General features: G+C 50.6%; 1 protein-coding gene across 3 annotated transcripts in view; it reads left to right on the top strand.

Annotated features, from left to right (window-relative positions):
• Nucleotides 1-19,402, top strand: part of STK32C (serine/threonine kinase 32C) — a 68,865-nt gene that overhangs the window by 24,408 nt on the left and 25,055 nt on the right. For 2 of the 3 annotated variants that reach the window (XM_042019644.1, XM_042019645.1), the window contains exon 2: nucleotides 16,005-16,060. The exons of the other annotated variant lie outside the window; for it this stretch is intronic. In XM_042019644.1, coding sequence (XP_041875578.1) covers nucleotides 16,005-16,060 — 56 coding nt within the window. The remainder of the gene's footprint in view (nucleotides 1-16,004; nucleotides 16,061-19,402) is intronic. 3 annotated transcript variants of the gene reach the window in all.

Genomic DNA, 19,402 nt, shown 5'->3' with positions numbered 1-19,402 from the left:
GGACATGGACATGGACACGGTGATCCCGGGCATCTCCTCCCTCACACACGGCCGTGCTCCCGCCGGGACAGGGACATGGACATGGACCTGGTGATCCCGGGCATCTCCTCCCTCACACGCAGCCGCGCTCCCGCCCGGACACTGAGATCCTGGCATAGAAATAGTTCCTTCCTCTCTTTCCCTGGAAATAAAATTGCACAACTGTATTTACTAAGATTTGTTGGATGAATTTCAGTCATGTCCACTGGTGGAACTGCACATTTCGTTAGACCTCAGGCACGGTCCAGCATCATTGCACCAGTGCTTTTATTGGATCCTGGGATTGTTTTGTTCTGCTGTGTGAGGTCTAAGACAGCTACAGAATGTACAGAATATACTGGGTGTCCTTATGCTTACTGGAGTCACACTTACAGAATAGACAATGATGCTTTCCTGTTAATATTCGTTAATACTAGGTAATATATATTCACATATACATTCCAAGCATTAAGAGGATCCTTATTTTCCAGCTGACTGGTATTCTAAGGACATTTCATTATAGCAGACTTGTTGTGAGATGCTGGAATACCCCCAGTTTTGTTTTCCATATAACAGCCAGTGGTGATGGCAGCAGCTCTGGGCACCTTCTGTGCCAGACCAGCCACTGCTGGCAGGGGCCAACACTTTTGTGGGAAGCAGGAGTGAGCCTTAAACAATTATTAGACAAGAAAGGGGCTAATTTGATAATCAATAGTTTCACTGGCTCTTTGCAGTAGTATTGCAATAGGTGTCACCTGCTGTGGCAGAACCATTCCTGTAAGCACCGTAGTTACTTGCCTCAAACTGCAAAAGGATCCTTTCCAACTTTGCCTTGCTGATGTAGAGAAGTGAAGAGGATTTTACATAGATTAGACATCTCAATCAGCGTGTTTCCAGCAGAAGCTGGTGCCAGTTTGTTGCAGTAGTTGAGTGGGAGGAAAGAAATGTGAATTTGTAAGTGAAACAAAACAGGAGAAGAGGAATAAGTACAGGTAGGGGATGGAGAAGGAGAGAGAGTTTAACGTCAGGATCTGGCGTAACCTGTATTTTCCTTTTGTGTGTGATTCCATGATAATTTCATGATGTGAATTCTCTGCTTTGAAAAATGACAGAAGCATGAAACAGAGGTTTTCCAGTGAGAGAAACTGCCTTCTGAACAGGCATGAGCTTTTGCAGTCTGAAGTGATGTCCTGGGCAATATCTGATGAAACTGATCTCAAGGATCTGCAGCCAGTCCTTCAGCAGTGATACAGAAATGGTTACAATCGAGTTGCTTGTGAAAAGGATTTGGTTTTGAAGCTCCTTTAGGGATGGAAGTGCCTCTGTACTGGCAGGAGGCATCATCTTGTGGGGAACTTGATGGCCAGGTGCTGCTCGTGGAAGGCTCCCTGGCATCCGGCAGCGATGCCTTCGGCTGGAGCAGGTGGCAGGGGGGGCGTGGGGCTGGCGGCGGGGCAGGAGGGGCTCTGGGTCCGTGTGTGGGGCGGTGCTCGGTGTCCCCGGCGGGGCACTGCAGTGAGGGAGCACGATTCCCTTCCCAGCTGCCCGGAATGCTCCTTGCGTGCCAGGGCAAGAGTGGATGGATCTTGGAGATGCAGATTTGCTGGCACGCGAAGTGGGAGTCTGGAGATCCAGAAATAGCGTCTGTGTCATCTGCACAGGGAGGAACCTCCGTCGGGCGCCAGCGGGGTGGAGCCGCCGCCCCTCCCGGGGGTTCCAGCCCCACAGGTCCCATCTTTCCAAGGTGGGGAGGCTGTGGGAATGCTCCTGTCCTGCCAGGGTGGGGGAGGTGTGAAGGGAGAGGGGTGATAGGGCTTGTGGGCAGCACCAACTTCTTTCTCAGAGAGCATCCTGCCGTTCCTACCTGCCTGCTCCTTGGGCATCACTCTGGTGGGAGGGAGCAGAACGGGACCGGCCAGAGCGGTTCGGGAGGTGCAGGACCCTGTGAAAGGGTTTTCTGCACTGGGTAAAGCTGTCAGCCTCAGCTGTGCTGTTAAGTTTCCAAAATGACAGCCATCCACAATTCCTGAACCTTTGCTGAAGGAAAAAACAGCCAAGATTTTTAAGAATTGTAATTTTAGCAACAATCCTTTCCCCACTGACTTCACGGGAATCATCCTGCTGGCCCCGTCCCTGGGGCCGTGCACACATACCCACACACACCTGTGCCCATGGGAAGGTGGGCTCTGGGGTACCAGGTGTGGAGCAGGTCTGTGAGATCTCCCCCAAAAATGGGCATCTCATCAGATAGGATCCCACGGGATCCCTGCTGAGGTGTCCGCATCAGCTGCGGGGGGGTTCTGGGGTTCATACCTTTACACCTGTTACAGAACATTTATTTTCTTTCTTGCAAGTATGATAGTAAAGGGATATTTTTTAGGTGACAAAGTTTTGGGGAAAAAAATAAACCGTTGGCACAAGTGCTGGGAAGCAGGTCAGCTGCCAGGAGGAGGAGCGGGCTGGGCTGGCTGAGGAACAGCACAGGAGTCTGCTGCTGCTTTTCTGCCCGCGCGCAGGAGCTGGGGCTGTGGCAGGGATCCAGATGGGTGCACAGCTGCTGGGGAGGTCCCTGAGTTTGGAGTCATCCTTTAATCAGCAGTATCTCGATACCAATTTAATGGTTTGAAGTATTTCTTTTTGCAGACTCGTAAGGCAGTTCAGCAGTTTCTCAGCGCAGGATTCCCTGACGCTGTTCCCAAATGGGCACTGTTGGCACTGCAATCACAGAGCCCAGTGCTTCACAGATAACTCCATCAGCTCTTGGGCACATGCTGATCCTGCATCGCTTTTCTCAGCGGCTTCAGCCTTGCAGATGTTTGTTCATGTGGGCCATTGGTCCGTGATCAGAGGTGTCTGCTGAGCTTCCAGGAGCACAATGTGCTCTGGCTCCTGCCTGCCAGCGGCACGGCCGCAGTGTGCCCGCTGTCTGCTCCTCGTGTTCCGCGTGCCTGGGTGGGACACACCACCAGGGCATGGGCACAGGGTGCTCTGAGCCCATCCCAGCCCTTCCCAGCCCTGCCTGCTCCAGAGTGCAGCTGTGACTGCACTCCTGCATCTTCTGGCCAGGGCAGAAGGGCTCACACAAGGTCTGGGAGTGCCCACTCTGCATGGGGTGCTAACATCACTATGAACACTTTATATTGGGTATCAGGGAAAATTTCTCCATGGAAAGGCCTGTCCAGCCCTGGCACAGCTGCTCAGGGTAGTGCTGGAGTCCCCATCCCTGGAGGGATTTAAAAGCCATGTGGATGTGGCAGTTGGGGACATGGGTTAGTGGTGACCTTGGCACTGCTGGAGGTGCAGTTGGACTCGATGGTCTCAGGGGGCTTTTCCAACCTAAACAATTCTGTGATTCTGTGGGCAGTACTTTTCTGAGCTTTTTTCCTTTCTCCCAGCAAACATCATTGGGTTTTGCAGACTCACAGGAGTGAGTTGTCTCGCAGAGCCTGGGTGCACAGCGTGGCTTCTGGAACATTTTGTTTTCAGTTTAGACAACACTGAAAAAGTTGCACTTGGCCCCCCAGGAGTCCTAATTAGCTCCGTCAGTGAATGTGCACAGGAATCATTAAATGTGTGTGGTTGGGTTTAGCTAAGGAGGAAGGAACATCAAGAGCCACCTGACTGCACGTAATTAAGTTTAAAGCACGAAGAGTTAATCCTGCTGTGAATTAGAATTTGTGCCATTTGAGTATGAACTTCTCAATACATGGGTGTTAAAAGTTGGTGGGAATTAGTGTAAGCTGTTATTGAGCTGAACAATCAGAACAAGCGGAATGCTGGAATACGACTGGGAGCAATACTATTATTAGCACTCATGTTCCTGAGTTGGTAATGATCTCTTCGACCTGCCATGGGAACGAATGATGCAGTAATTAATCCACTGCATATGGCAGGGCAGCTGCATTCTGTGATCAGCATCCCTCTCTCGTGGTGTGAATCACAAACAAACAGCATCCTGGAGCACAGAGTCAGGCTGGAGGGACTGGGCTTTGCAGGGACTGGGCCATTGCAGGGCTGTAACCGTGCTGGAGGGTGCTGACCTGTGTCACTGGGTCTGGCTTAGGGCAGGTCCCTGGTGCTTAACCAAACTGAGCACCCAGCTGGTGCAATGGGGTGGCACTTCCCAGAGCCTTACTGGGGCAATCTGTGTCTAATTAAAGTCAGACAAAAAAGATTCCACAGGGCCAAAATATCCCCAAGCTCTGCCTCTGCCTTTGTGCATAGAGGACTTCTCATTGTTTTTGCTTTTTCTTCCCCTGGGAGCTGCAGGCGCTGTGCCACGAGCAGCAACCTCTCCAGCCTGGGGGCAATTCTGCTCCAACATCTCTGCACAGTTCCTGTGGGGATCCAGAGCCCCTGTGTTGCTCCCATGGGTGGCACAACATGGGGACACTTGGCACTGCAGAATGGGCTGTTCAATGAGCAGCACAGAGAGTCAGGCAGTGCAGTTCACTCTGGATCAGAGATGGCACCAGGAACAGAGCACAGGGCTGGTGGCTGTCCACGTCCTCGGTGACATTGTCGAGGTGCTGTGGTCCCCTCCATCCTCCCTTGCACTTGTCACACTCAGTTTCCTTCCCTCCCCTGCCTTCGTGATGGGATTAGTCTTGATTTTCCTCTGTCTCGTCAGTTCTAGTGAAGGTATTGAACATTCCCAACCCTGGAAATGTCCAAGGCCAGGTTGGACAGGGCTTGGAGTAACCTGGGATAGTGGAATCCAACCCCCCCACCCCGGGCAGGGGATTGGAACTGGATGAGCTTTAAGGTCCCTTCCAACAGAAACCAGTCTGTGATTCTTCGATTCTGTTAAAGGTCTCTTGCTTTGTACTTTGGTTTCATGTGCCACTTGTTTCCCCTGGGCTGAATCCCGTTCCTGGAGGCTGGAGGCACCAGTGTGCTCTCCAAGTGATCCAACGCTGGCACTGCCTGTGCAAAATGCAACAGGAGCACAAAGCTTGAACAGGGCCCTTGTTCTGTGGTTCTCAGTGAGGAAAAATTCCCGTGGACCAAACAGACAGCAGCAGCCTGGGCATATCCTGGCTGACAGCTTGCTGGGAACAGGCCTCGGCCAATTGTGTTTTGTTTGGGGATGTGTAGAACCAGAAAATTAAATGTGCCAGCAAGAAGTTTTGGTTTCGTTTTTTTTTTTTAATGTCACATTAAAATCTGTTTATTTTGGAGATATTTAGGTAGAGAAAATGAAAAGAAGGAAAACTACAACCTGCTGCCCCTTTCAAGGCAGGTGCAAACCCCACTTGGCCAAGGGCCGTGGTGGCTGGGCTCCAGGCAGGATGGAGTTTTCCCAAGCCAGAGTAGTGGCAGTGGAAAACTGGGGTTATTTCCTTTGCAGTTATCATTAAAGCTTTGCTCGGGTCTACAGGAACACCAGACAGAAGTTGGTCTGTTAGTATTTTCACTGGGTGCAGTTTATTAAAAATGGAAAGTCAGGGCACATGGTGGAGACTGTGGGAGCAGCATGAAAAATGCAGACGGTTTAAATTTGGCCCATTGTCACGTGGAGCAGAGCTTAAAAATGGAAACTGGGGAGGGGAGCACACGAAGTGTATGGTAATTCTTCTATGGGATGAGCATGACCTATTTCTGTAAGTCATTCTTGGCTGCCAGCTCTAAGAAATGAAAATGTATTTTCTGAGCAGTGAATAATTTAGCAACTTTGGAGTGATTAACATAGAGGAGAGGCTGGAGCATGGAAGGTGGAGTGCTTTCGGAGTGAGACATGCTGCTGGGCAGGATGGCAGCACAAACCCTTTGCATCCTTCTAGTTCTGTGAATTCACTCAAAGAAGGTTCCTACTGAGAGAAGGGCCAAGATTTAGGTTGTCTCATCCTCAGGGCACAGGTGAACTGAAGACCTGAGAGCGGGGAGCAGTTTTTGTGTCAGACCCTCAGAGGGGGCTTTGTCACAGAGCATCTTTTGTTTAAATTGTGGGCTGGAGTGATTTAAAGAACTAACTTCTTGTTTAAGGGTTCTCCCTTGTACAGTCAGGACCACAGGGTGAGCCAAGCTCATGGAAATAAGCAGATTTATTTCTGATATAGGCCCTGTACTTCTTACTCTGCAAGTTGGGGACACTCAGTGGAACTATTACTGTGCCATAAATGTTAAAAAAAATCTGTCCTTGTTGTATTGGACAGGAATGAACCGTGGTTAATGCTTTAATATGGTGCCAGAACAGCACAGCTCAATCTGCCCCTCACCCAGGCGATGTGTGCTTACTGGCGCAGACAGAATTAAACCTTATCTCAAACACTAAAGCACAGGATGGATGGATGGGTGGATGGGTGGATGGATGGAGGGATGGATGGATGGATGGATGGATGGATGGATGGATGGAGGGATGGATGGATGGATGGATGGAGTGATGGGTGGATGGATGGATGGATGGATGGATGGATGGATGGATGGATGGATGGAGTGATGGGTGGATGGATGGAGTGATGGGTGGATGGATGGAGTGATGGAGTGATGGGTAGATGGATGGATGCATGGGGCAAGATGGAGCCTGGCGGCTCAGGTAGCCAGAGGGTCCTGCACCACTGCCTTCCAGTGCTGTGCCTTCTGGAAACTTCAGACAAGGCAATGGAGCTTGACTGGTGGAATTGCTTCCCCACAGAGCAGTAAAACCTGCCATTAATTGTTTCCTGCTTGTGTTTAGGAGAGAAGCCAGCAGAGCTCCTGCTGTGTGTACCCGGGGTGAGGTGCACCACACTGGCTGGCAGGTCCCTGTCATGGCTTTTGCCCCTGCACCACAGCCTGTGAGATGCTGATCCTTCCCTTCCCTCTTGGGGAATCCATCCCACGTCACACTGGAGTGGCTGCCAAAGGGAAAGCCAAACAGGAAAATGGCTGTTGGACAGGCTGCCACAGGAGCAGCTGGTTCTGATCCTCCTGGCTGTAGGGCCTCTCTCGCGTTTCGGCCGGAGAATGGTGCTGGTGGTGTCCTCAGGATGCGAATCCAGAGGCACCAGCTCTCCAGCAGGTCTTCAGACACATCCTCCTTCCACCTCAGTCTGGGTTTGCATAAGCTCAGCTGCCAGCCCTGCTGGCGTCCCACCTCCAGAATTCATCCAGCATCTCTGGATGGGCTTAAATATTTTAGAGTTCAGCTGCAGCTCGAGGGTGCAGGGCAGGCTTCCTGCTCCAGTGAGGAGGCTGAGGAGTGCTGCAGTATCCATATTTTATGAGTGACAGGTCTGATGAAGACGGTTGTGATGAAGGAATGAGTTGAGGGTCCAATCCAGCCTCTGCAGAGCCCTGACCAGGAGGGGAGTGCCAAGGACTTGGGCATCTTCCCTTTCCACCTGCTGTGTGTTCTGGGGGCTGTGGCTGATGGTAAAATACAAGGATGCAGTTGTACTTAAGGGAGGACTTCTCCTGTAGTAACATAAACCCTCTCTGGCTAAAAAGCATTTATTGGAGTTGTGTTTAAGGGCATGAGCTGTTGAACTGGGGTCCCATGAGGCTACACACACATCCCATAAAGGGGGAAAAATCCTGCCTCAAAGGGATTTCTAATTAAATCAGTTTCTTTGATTTTAAAAGATTAAACTGACAGAGGTTAAATTTAGTTTAGATATACAGGAGGCATTCTTCCCTGTGAGGGTGGGCAGGCCCTGGCACAGGGTGCCCAGAGCAGCTGGGGCTGCCCCTGGATCCCTGGCAGTGCCCAAGGCCAGGCTGGACATTGGGGCTGGGAGCAGCCTGGGACAGTGGGAGGTGTCCCTGCCATGGCAGGGGTGGCACTGGGTGGGCTTTGAGGTCCCTTCTCACCCAGTCCAGTCTGGAATGCTGTGACTCTGTGATCCATCTCTGTCATGTGTCTTTCAACTTAATATTGGAGATGCTTCTTGAACTTCCATATCCTGAATTTTATTACAGATTTCAACAATGTTTTCTTCTTTTCTTCCTCCTCAGGCTTTGTTCTTCATCACAAGGGTCCCCTGTGGACTTCTGCTTCATCAGATGTTAGTAACAGTTGTCTCAGAACTGGGAGGACTGGAGCTGGCTTACAATAGCAGTGATGAGTTTCTTCCTGGAAACAGTATATGTCTGCTGGCTGGATATTTTTTCTGATTACTAAAGGCTTCTACATCCCTATGAGAGTTCCTTAATTGTCTTTAAGCTGGGCTTGCTCAGCAAACCTTGACACTGAAGAGCCAGAACATAAAACCATGGATGTTTTCCCAGGGATGGGGGTGAACCCAGACTGACAAACCCCAAACATCCTGTTGTGCTGAGCAAAACTGCTTGTCAGCTTTCAGTTTTGACAAAGACACCCCAAACTTTGTTCTCAGCCTTATTTTTGGCACTGAGGGACTGGATTGTGTGCAGAGCAGGGAACAGAGCTGGGAAGGGGCTGGAGCCCCAGGAGCGGCTGAGGGAGCTGGAAAGGGGCTGAGCCTGGAGCAAAGGAGGCTCAGGGGGGACCTTGTGGCTCTGCACAAGTCCCTGACAGGAGGGGGCAGCCGGAGGGGTCGGGCTCTGCTGCCAGGGAACAGGGACAGGAGGAGAGGGAACGGCCTCAGGCTGGGCCAGGGCAGGCTCAGGGTGGATACTGGGGAAAAGTTTTCATGTAAAGGGATGTCTGGCCCTGGCGCAGCTGCCCAGGGCAGTGGTGAAGTCCCCATCCCTGGAAGCGTTCAGAAACTGAGTGGATGTGGCACTTGAGGTTTATTGGTGACCATGGTGGTGCTGGTTGATGGTTGGACTGGGTGAGCTCAAAGGTCTTTTGCAACCTTAATGATTCTGTGATTCTATGATTGTTTAAGCTTTTTTTCCTTTTTTTTTATGAGAGTGTTTTCCCCCAAACCAAAGTGTGTTCCCTGTGGCCCACGGGGGATGCTGACCAGGGCTGGGGATCCCTGCCTGGATGGTCAGGATGTGGAGCTGGGCGAGGAGCTGAAAGCTGGGCTGGAGCTTCATCAGCATTCCAGAGGAGTGGTGAAAAATACCCAGTTTGGGTATTTCACCTGAAATTCAGCCTTTTTCAGAGGAGAAAAGAAAACTTCACTTGAGGTCAAACATTTAATTTTGTGTAACTCTTTATTCTTTTTACCTTTTAAAATAAAACTGCAAAAGAGTCTTTATTGTGCTAAAAAGTGCTGGCATGGCCAGTATTGAAAACACTCCAGAAGAGACAATTTTACACGTTGTAAACAAATGAATGGAGGAAATTAATTCAGGGTCCTGGTCCAGCCAGCTTTACAGTCCTTGTTGGAATTAATTTGTCTAAAATTACATAGCTTTACAAAGGTGCTTCTGTTCACTTTGGGGATTTTAGCAGTCCCAGCCAAGCCCTGAACACGGTACAGCCTCAGTCTTTCATGAGGCACCAAAACTCAGCCATTTATCATTTCTAACATGTGCTGCAGAAACATTAAGTAACATCCAGCAGCTGTTTATTGGTGACGTTACGCTACTATAAACATGCGCTATAAAGGCTTTTTTTCTTTTGTTTCTGTAAATGAATTTTAGTTCCTTGAAATAAAATTTTCTCATCTGTAGAAGCAAGGAAAAAAGCAAGAATCCAAGTAAAGTCCAGCGCTGGGGCTGCTGCTGTGAGGCAGAAGTTGACTGTGCTGCCGCATCAGCCCATCCGTGCGGTGCTCCTGTGGCAATGCCCGCACTCCCCGGCTCTGCCCCGGGGCTTTGTCACATCCAGGGAGCCGGGATGGAGCCGGGATGGAGCCGGGATGGAGCCGCTGTGTTCCTGTCACTCCTGGGAGGGCTCTAATTAGCAAGCCTTTCAGCCCAGATCCGCGATGCTGTGATCAAACGGCTTCAGCTCTCCTCTGCTTCATACTCGGGGCGCCGGAAGGGTTTGGTTGTTTGCCAGGGAGGGTTTGTTCCAGCTGCAGATGAAGTTTTCCATCCGGGCTGGTGCTGGCTCTGGGCAGGACGCCGGCAGCGGCTGCTCCTGGCACGGGTGAGCGAGCGGGTGTCCCGGTGTGCTGTGGCTGCTGAGTTTGGGCAGTGGCCCCTGCGTGCTCCGGGCCAGGAGGGTGGCTCTGCGGGCTGTCCCTGTCCCCGGCCAGCCCGGCACCTGCCTGCTCCCCTCGGCTGCGGGACGGAGGGAGGCTGGCCCGAGCCCTGGCCCTGCAGGCTCCCGGGGGTGTTTGCATGGGCGGGGGCGAATGCGTGAATAACCTTTGCTTCCCCAACAGCTCCACTCTAATTTCCCGGGAAGCTGTTTAACGAGGGGTACCACTGTGAAATGGACCATTTACCAGGGTGCCCTTCTGGAAATAGCAGCCAGACACGTGGCAGCACCGGGAAATAGAACCACCCTCCGTGTTGGCCTTGGGGCACTGGTCACTCACTCCGGGTGGTCGCCCTGCAGCCAGCCCCCGAAACACGCTGCGCCCTGAGCCCGGGGAGGCTGAGCGCTGCCGGGGCTGTGTGCGTGCAGCCTGCGTGTGTGAAGCGCATCCTCATCTCCCGTGCTTTTGGCCAGGACCACTGTGAATTCATTTAGGGCTCGTTAATCTGCACCAGCCAGGGCTCAGCTGGTTAATGAGTGACCTGTTGGCCTCCCCGGGTGGTTGTTGCACAGTAACGTGTATTTCTAACAGGAATAGCGCTGGTCAAGCGCACGGAACGCAAGGGATAGGATGCTGGGTTTCCCTCTCGGTCTCTGGTGCCTCCTGAGCTCAACTGATGGAGATCAGATGAATGCAATGCACTCACACTCCTTGGAAGGGCTCCTGGCCAACACAAGTGGTATCTTTTTGCTAATTAGGAATGGTTTCTGGCCAATGCAAACATTTTTGTATTCTGTATCAATTACCCAGTCTGCCTAAGCTGACTTAGCAGTTGCTTTGCTCGGTGCATTTGATTCCTTAGGGAGTTGCAGGGACTCATTTTTAATTATACAATAACTCTCTGTTTTTACACAACTTTAGAGTTGCTTTCTAATAGTAGGTTTGAGTCTGTGGTTTCTAGAGGGGCTCATTTATAGCACTGGGCTGGCATTGTACCCTTAATTTCTTCCATTATCTACTAGCATTCTCTGGATTCCTGGGTAGTTAATGCTCACTTGAGGTTCCTGACAGTCATATTACACTGCATTTCCATTTCCCTCACCCGTGTAATCTTCTCTGTGGATGTGAATAGGCAAAACAGATTGGCCCGAGATGCTGGAGACCGAACATGCTGCTTGTGCTTTCTCCAGGACAAAAGGGAAAGCAGTGGTTTCCTGCACTGCATGGAGCCCTCTGGTTAGAGAAAATAGGATGCCTTGTGTTCCAAGGGTTTCAGGCTCGGGAAGGACTGCTGACATCACCCCATTGCCCTTTGCTCCCTCTCTCCATACAACACCTCTGCATTTCTCCCCGTGTTGCTTTGCCTCATCTCTGAACACAAATCTCACTTTTCATCTTCCCCGTCCTCCCAGTTCACCCAGGCTGATCCTCCGGTTTGAACGCTTTTCACACTGAGTCCTCCCGTCCCCCCCGTTGTCCTGCCCCTCTGTCCCAGCTGTTCCTGGCAGGCTCATCCCACCTTTGGGAATGCTCGGAGCTCTCCATTTGCCGTGGTGCTGCCGTGTGGACTCTGCCGTCCCTCCCTTCATCTGCCCCGTCACCCTGCCCAGCCCAGCCCCACCCTGTGGCTCCAGAGGTGCCCCAGATCCCCACATCTGTTCATCCTGCCGGGTTTCCTTTCCTTCGCTCCTGCCCTCCCCGCCGTTCCCCGGTGCCGTGCCCGTGTCCCGGGATGTCCCCTCCGTCCCTGCCCCGGGGCTCACAGGGGTGGCCTCCCCTCTCTGTGTCACTCCATGTGTGGGATGGCTTTGGAGCAAAGCTGCAGCTCTCCTTCCTGCCAGATGAAACTCATGGCCTTTTGTGGCAGCAAACTCGTGGTTTCTGTGGCCACAATTTAATGTTTCTACGCCAGTTACTGGGGTGCTTCTTCCAAGCTCCATTGCAGAAGGACAGTGGGTAGAGAAATGCTATTAATTACACCAGTGTTTAGAAATACATTGATAGAAAGTAGATCATGTCATACTACTCCAACACATTTGGTGTTACAAGATTTAAAAAATAATTTCTTAGGCCTTTAGTGTTGAAGAGAATCATTCTTGGAGTTAAATGTCCCTGTTGATATTAATGAAGCTGGAAAACATGCAGATAAAGAGTAAAAGGTTGACTTGAACCTTAAAATGTGATTTTTAATTTGCTGGTTTCCCCTGGATTTGAGGGTATTGTAGACCAGGTTTACTAACTGCATCCTACTACGTTGTTCTGCTGTTGGAGATTAATACCAGGTCCTGATGTTGAACCCTCACTGGGAGTCCACTGTGTATCTGAAGTGTTACTTTCAGGTATCTTGCAAATAAATGCAGAATAAACAGCAAAAAATAATGAAAACATTCATAGTTTCAAAATAGTAAAGACAAAGCCCTCTTTTTTTCCTTTTTGCATCTCTCATCCTTCTGTATAATGAATTTTTGCAGGGAAATGGACTCTTCATTCTCTCAGTTTCACTGGAACGTGGAAGCTGTGCATCCAGCCTGCTTTATCCCACAGCACATCTTGTGATTACAATGAGATCTTAATTACAGGGATGTCAGGGCAGCACCTGGCACTCTGTTGTGCAGTGGGCAGGGCTGGGCTGCGTGAAATTTGGGGAGGTCCCATGGGCACATGGAGCCCTGCCACCCCTGCCACCCCTGCCACCCCTGCCACCCCTGCCATCGTTGCCACCCCGCTTGTCACACGTTGCTGGAGCTGGAGAACAAAGCCCCAGCACACGGAGCAAAGCCAGGCTACGGTATTTATCTTTATTTGTGATTCATGATTTGTCACTGGGTGCCAGGGAGAGCCAGGAAGAAGCGCACGGCAAATGCCAAGATCTTAGGTCCCGTGGTTTCCCTCCCCTGCGAAGGTGCTGCATTGATCAGGAGCTGCCAGAGGGGTCAGTGGAACAATTGGTGTGCTGTCCTTGTGAGGAGCTGAGGAAATACCCCTGAGGGCATTGCAGCACAGCAGATAGCACTGGCTGGGTGTGATGGGCAAGGCAGCTCCTCACGTTTGCACATTGCAGATGGGATGGGATGGGATGGGATGGGATGGGATGGAACAGAAGAACAGAATACTTTCAGTTGTAAGGCACCTACAAGTCCCACTCACCTAGACTTACCTAGTCCCACAGTTTGGTGCTTCAGGGCTGCCCCAAGCTAAAGCAGGCTATTAAGGGCATTGTCCAAATGCCTCCTGAACGCTGACAGGCTTGGGTCATGACCGTGTCTGCAGGAGGCCTGTTCCAGGCCGTGAACGGTCTCTCGGTACAGAAACGCTTCCCAAAGCATCCAGGTTTCCAGGTCCCTCTGCCCCTCTTGTGAGTTACTCCAGCTCGTCCTCGAGCCAAGGCCATTTCTGCTTCTCCAGATTGTGGCTGTCGGAGCCGTGCTGGAGCCAGAGCAGCGGGTGAGCAGGGCCTGGGAAAGGCAGCAGCTGTCACCTCCTGCTCGCTGCCACCAAAGCCTCCACTGGCGCCTGTGACTCAGGCTCGTACCAGTCACCCCCAGATAATCAGCTCCTCTGGCTGTGGGTGAATGACAGCTTTCTCTTGTCAGCGCAGAGAGTGGAGCCTCTGGAGCATACACAATTGTTCCAGGCAGGTTCAGGGTTTCTATTTTAGGGATAATCACATATTCTGTAGTGATAAGTTAACATTTTTAGTAATCCAGCGTGTTGTGCACAAAAAGCAACACACTGCTACTATGGTTTTCTTCTTCAAATGCTGAGATTGCTTTTCCTTTATTGGGATCATGGAATCATAGAATCATTTACTTATATAGAATCAGATTGCTTACTGAATCCTGCAGAAAATACTGGAACTGGGAGACCAGTCAGTGCATCATCTGAACTTCCCATCAGCAGAACTCTCTATTAATTTATTAAAAGTGACATCTCTGCTGATAGGTTCAAGGGCCTGGTGAATATTCATATCTAGGTTTGTTTCCTGCCTGCTGACTTGAGCAGGCTTCCCAGATCAGTTGTAGTCATGGATACATGGAAATGACACTTTGGGGTTTGTTTTCTCAGTGGCAATGCTTTTTTACACAATATTACAAACATTATAACAAAGAATTGTCAAAAGCTCTCCTCCTGGAGTGATGGCAGATCATGAGCACTTGCATGTGGTTTAATTGCCAAAAAAATGCTGCCCTTCCAAGGGGCTCACTGTAGCTGGGCATGCTCTTGGTGATGGGAGGTCAGTCAGTGGATTTAACTGCATGTGGAAAACATTTGTTCTGGTGCTCCAAATGCTTCAGCCGGAAGATTTCAGACTGAGTATTTATGAAGCTGAAGCTGCAGTTTTGCATTGCTCACTGCAGCCCCTCTAGTAGGGGTGGTAGGAAAATTCTCAATAAAATCACTGCTTAAATGAAAGGCCCACAGAGAAGGGAGGTGATGAGGAGGTGACACACCACCCGTGGAGCTGAGCTCTTCCCCTGGAGATGTGGGAGGCTGTCAGAAGGCTAGGGGGACACTGGTGTCCCCATGGGGTCTGTCATGGGATCTCCTGGAGAAATCTCAGGGAGATCACAGAATCATTAAGGTTGGAATAAGCCTCCAAGATCAATGTCCAGCCTTTGACCAATCACCACAAAGTCAACTAAACCAACTAAACGTGGAGCAGTCGTGGTACATCTGCCCTTCAGCGTCACTGAAGGAGGGGACTGGGAGTGCAGGGAGGCACAGAGTACGAGCTGGCCCAGATTCTGTTTTCAGTTTCACTTGGCCAAGTTTTCTGGGCTCTCCTACAGAAAATGTCCCACAAAAGTGACAATAACAATATTTTGGATATAAGCCTAGCACAGAAGGGTAATAGGAGCTCAATGGGCATGCGTGGGCTCTTGATTCATCCTCAGAGATGACAGATGTGCATTTATTTAAGATCTGGGAGTGGGACTCATAATATTTATAGAGGATTCTTTGTTCCCACTCTTCCTAACTGATTTTGGTCTCTGTGGCCAGTCAACAGGGTCAGTGCTGATTGTTGACCATCTCGAGCTGCAAACCCCCAAGCCCACGCCAAGCATTTCTTTTCAGACATCTGGCGAGGAATGCTGAGGGTCCCCTGCATGGTCAGGGTCTCGTGGTGGAACTGTCAAGGGCTGGCAGCTGTATCTGAGCAGGTGGGCTCAGTCCATCAGTGAGCTCCTCCTCGCCTCATCTTTTTTATTTAAAACTGATGTTAAATGAAATCGCGGCAGTACTTTGGTATAAAAATAATTTTGTTTGCAGCAGCAGCTGATCGAGGCAGCGGCTGAGGTGTTACGGCTGCACGATCATTTCTTGTCATTGCTCCTCCCCCTGGCTCTGAAAAAACAACGGATCTGGTCCAGATGGGTTTGCATGTGAAGGGAGTGGAAGGCTGTCCCTGCCCTCTGAATGCTGCTGTCCTTTGGCAGCACCAACACCAGCACACCCAGTGCTGGCTGAGCACAGGCGGCGAGGGAGCAGGGCAGGGGCAGGGGGCAGGGGGCAGTGTTTGGGGGGCAGGGGGCAGTGGGCAGGGGCAAGGGGCAGTGTTTGTGGGGCTGTGGGCAGTGTTTGTGGGGCAGTGGGCAGGGGCCAGGGGCAGTGTTTGTGGGGCAGGGGCTGTGGGCAGTGGGCAGAGTGTGGGGCAGGGTCACTCCACACTCCCCACTTTGTCCCACTTGCAGTTTGCCTCTGAGCTCTGTGAGGCTCTCCCTGGGTCCATACAGGTCGAAGCTGTATTTTAACTTGGGCTGCACCACTAATGTAGTAACCTCATCCAACCCTCTGCCAGTTCCCTCCAGCAGGGGAAAAGGGACTTGAAAGGAAAGCAGCTGCTGTCCTGCAGCTTCCCCAGAGGCAAACTTTTAATAAAAGCTTGGTCAATGCTCTGTAGTTGTTTCCCTGTCTTCTTTTAAATGCAAGCTTCTTTGTAGTAAAGCATTTACAAATGTAAATTCTTTTTTCTTTACCTTGTAGTGAACTTTGACCACTTCCAGATTCTCCGGGCAATTGGGAAGGGAAGCTTTGGCAAGGTAGGCTTGAGCACTTGGTCTTGCATGGTTTATCAGGTGTCTGCTGTTATGTACTTGTGTGTTACTGGAACAGTAACAGGGCCAAAATTGGCTATTTTTGTATTTTTTTTACGACGGCTGCTCAGTCAACACAGGAAAAATGCTCAGGAAAATACCTTGTTGCCATTTGGCATTGCTTTAATTCTTGGCATCTCGGTGCAACAGATGCATTTTAAATTACCAGCGCAGTTGTGACCATTTTATAGCAAACATTATTTATGTTTTCAGCTTGCTGTGGGGATGTCTGGGTTGTGAGGGGGGGCAGTGAGTCAGGAAGGTGCTGGAAGTTGCTCTTGGTGATTGACTGAGCTGGCACACCGGTCAAGAGGGTTCTGTGAAGTCCTGGGCTGTTTTCCCAATCAGAAATCAGTTATGCTGAAGAGGTTTTGTTGTTTATTTTTAACTGTGTTTTCTTGCCAAGCATGTGGGAGGATGTGGGAGGTGATGATCAAAAAGCTGTGTATCTCTGGGAATCGGTTACTGGTTGGTTTCCTGGTGTTAGTCCTTTTCCATTCCCTTTTTCGCTGGCTCTCACTCCATCCCTGTGCAGGTGACTCTCAGCATTTCCCCCTGAGCTGGCAGGGCCAGCACAGCATTCAGGGGCTACCTTGGGAGGTCTGCAGTCCTTTTGTCACCCGTGTTTTGCTGTGACCAGCAGTAGCTGTGCCCCTCTGTGCAGCAGAGTCCCCTGTGTGTGGTGGACGGGAGGTGTGGGAGCAGAGTCCCCGTGGCGATCCCTGGACCCTGCTGAATTGGGTGTGTCACCTGCTCAGGTGGCTCTCTGTGCTGTGGGCCGTGTGCCAGGACTGGGGCTTTGGGAGGGGACATGGCCTTGGAAAGTGTGCAGTATCAGACGTGTGGAACAGCCCAGCCCAGCCCAGCCCAGCCCAGCCCAGCTCAGAGGGTGACACAAGTGTCCCCACACACTGGTAGGAGACAGGCCAAGCCGAGTGCTTGGGGTAGGCTGCACCTGCACGCGTTTCCCTCTGGTCGGGTCATCTAGGCCAGTTTCTCCCATCGTACTTTGATCAAAAGCTGGTGCCATGAGGGTGAGAAGATCCAGATCTGGCTCTGGAGATGACCCGCACTGTCCTTTGCCTTCTCCCTCTGTGTGGTACAGCTCCCACGGCCTCGGGAGCAGCCTGACCTGCTGTGCTTGGATGGCTGGAAGATGGAAACTTTGCAAAAGCAGAAATTTCCCAGGAGATCTGAGACCTGTTTGGCCAGAAGAACCCAAATTTTTACCAGTTACTGAAAATCTCTTTTTGAATACTTGAAATGTATTAAGCAGCGTCAGTGCTGAGTAACGGCAGCAGCACAAAATCAGCCACAGTCTGTGTGGGGAGGGTCCAGCTGTTCTGAGAGTCAGGAGAGGGGACACAGTCAGTCACAGTGCTGCCATTAGTGCTTCTTCCTGGTGAAGACGTTTCATTACAGCCTCAGTTCCCTGACGAGCACCAGGAGATGGATTACCCTGCTCTGGCACAACCCACCCACGTGAATTCCTGCTGGGCTTCGATGTAAGTCTGCCTGGGACTTCCAGGGTTGATGAAAATGGATTGCCAGCAGTGTGCAAGTCACTGAGGGGGTGGTTTGAAACACTCACCCCTCTTTGCAGCCACATCCCTTGAGCAAGGAGAGGTGAAAGCTTGCAGCAGAGCTCTGTCAGATTTCTGGGCTTCTGTTGAATGGTGGTGGGTGAATGATTAAATACCAGCTCAGTCCTTGTGCTGTGAGGATAAGGCAAACAGCAGAAGAAAGTCTCCCCAGACACTCCTGGTGAGAACAGGAACACTCAGGGTCTTGTGTCTTCAGCTCACAATCAAAGACCAAACACTAACTCAAAACCTTGGTGAAAAAGAGCAGCTCACATTTTTGTTTTGCACTGATAGGAGAAGATTCATACTTCAAATATAAACTTCGCAGAGAAGGAGGTTTTATTCTTTTAAGCAGCAGCACCTGGAAAATTAATTCTGCTCAGAACATGAAACAGAGAAAAAACCACTCTTATCCCAGGGCAGGAGCCTCTTGGCTTTGAAGAGAGCTGCTCCTTGTGGCTGCTCCCCGTGGCTGCTCGCTCTGCACTTTGCGTTGCAGAAAGGTTAAGTCTGGCACGTAGCAGTCTATCAGGCATCAGAACTGTACATACACTTTCAACAAAATACTGAAATGATTCATCTGTCATCTTTCTGGATAATTATGTCAATATGCTGAATTTCCTCTGACACTGAGAAAAGCTTTTTGCGTTTACCAAGTCATTTACAACTCACATTTAATTACAGAAAACATAAAACTCTCTACCTGGCAAGTGTATTTGAAATTGAGGAGTGACTTAGTTGCTTTGTTTGATATAACCACTCTCTGCCTGTGTCCAGGAACATATTTAGGGGCCAGTGTCCATGTCCGTGTGCATGAGCGGGCTGTGGAAGCTGTGACACCGTGTGACTCATGGTGACAGGACCCGGGAGCAGCGTCTCTGGTGGCCTTGGGCACAGCATTTCCTTCCACGGCCACTGTGCACCTCTCAGGACAGACTGTGAGGTCCTCGGTGTGGGAGCTGTAGGAAAGGAAAGAAAAAGGAACTCAGAAATCCCATTTGAGAAGCCTGAGAGCCCCCGAGCTGTGGCTCTGGCATACATGAAATAAATGGCCAATTTCTGATGTCTAGAGATGGGTTTAATCAGCTTTAAGGTACAGTTAATCAAATGAAGGTCAGGTTCAATTCCATGTTTACTCCAATTAGCAAGTGTGTAATATTTTCCACACATAGTAGAGGTGGTATGATTTGATTTTCAGTGATTTAGTATCAGCATAGTGTTCCTCCTGTAGCACAGGCTCCTTTCCAAGCAGCAGCAGCAGTTGCTCAGGTTTTGGCTGCTCTGGTGCCATTTCCCAAGGAACAGCAGCCAGGAGAGGGTTTCTAGAATGGGGTGCAGATTGTGGCCCTGTTTTAATGGGAAATATGCTCTGAAGTTCATTGTGCTTCAGGAGAGACAGGATGAGACCCAGAAATCTCCGAAGGCATCGGTGGCGTTGCAGGGTCTGGACCTCTCCCTGTGAGGAGTTGGCCTCTTCTGGCTGCAGTCGCCGTCCATTTGATCTGTGAGGCAGCTGGGGGTGTTTGGCCTGTACTCCTCCTCCCACCTGGGCTTCCCTCCTCATTCTGCAGCCTCAGCCCCAGCCGCCTTTTCCAAGGGATAAAGAGCTGGATGGGGTTGTGGGAATTCATTATTTACACTTCACTGCTGTGAAGGAATAAGAACACACCTGAAGTTTTTCAGCACAGATTTGTGTCTTTGTGTG

Source organism: Corvus kubaryi, unplaced genomic scaffold, assembly GCF_017639235.1.
Source record: "Corvus kubaryi isolate FWS band 111438036 unplaced genomic scaffold, C.kubaryi_AGA036_p1.0 138, whole genome shotgun sequence".
In the NCBI taxonomy this organism is placed as follows: domain Eukaryota; kingdom Metazoa; phylum Chordata; class Aves; order Passeriformes; family Corvidae; genus Corvus; species Corvus kubaryi.
This window is presented reverse-complemented; position numbering and strand designations above follow the sequence as displayed.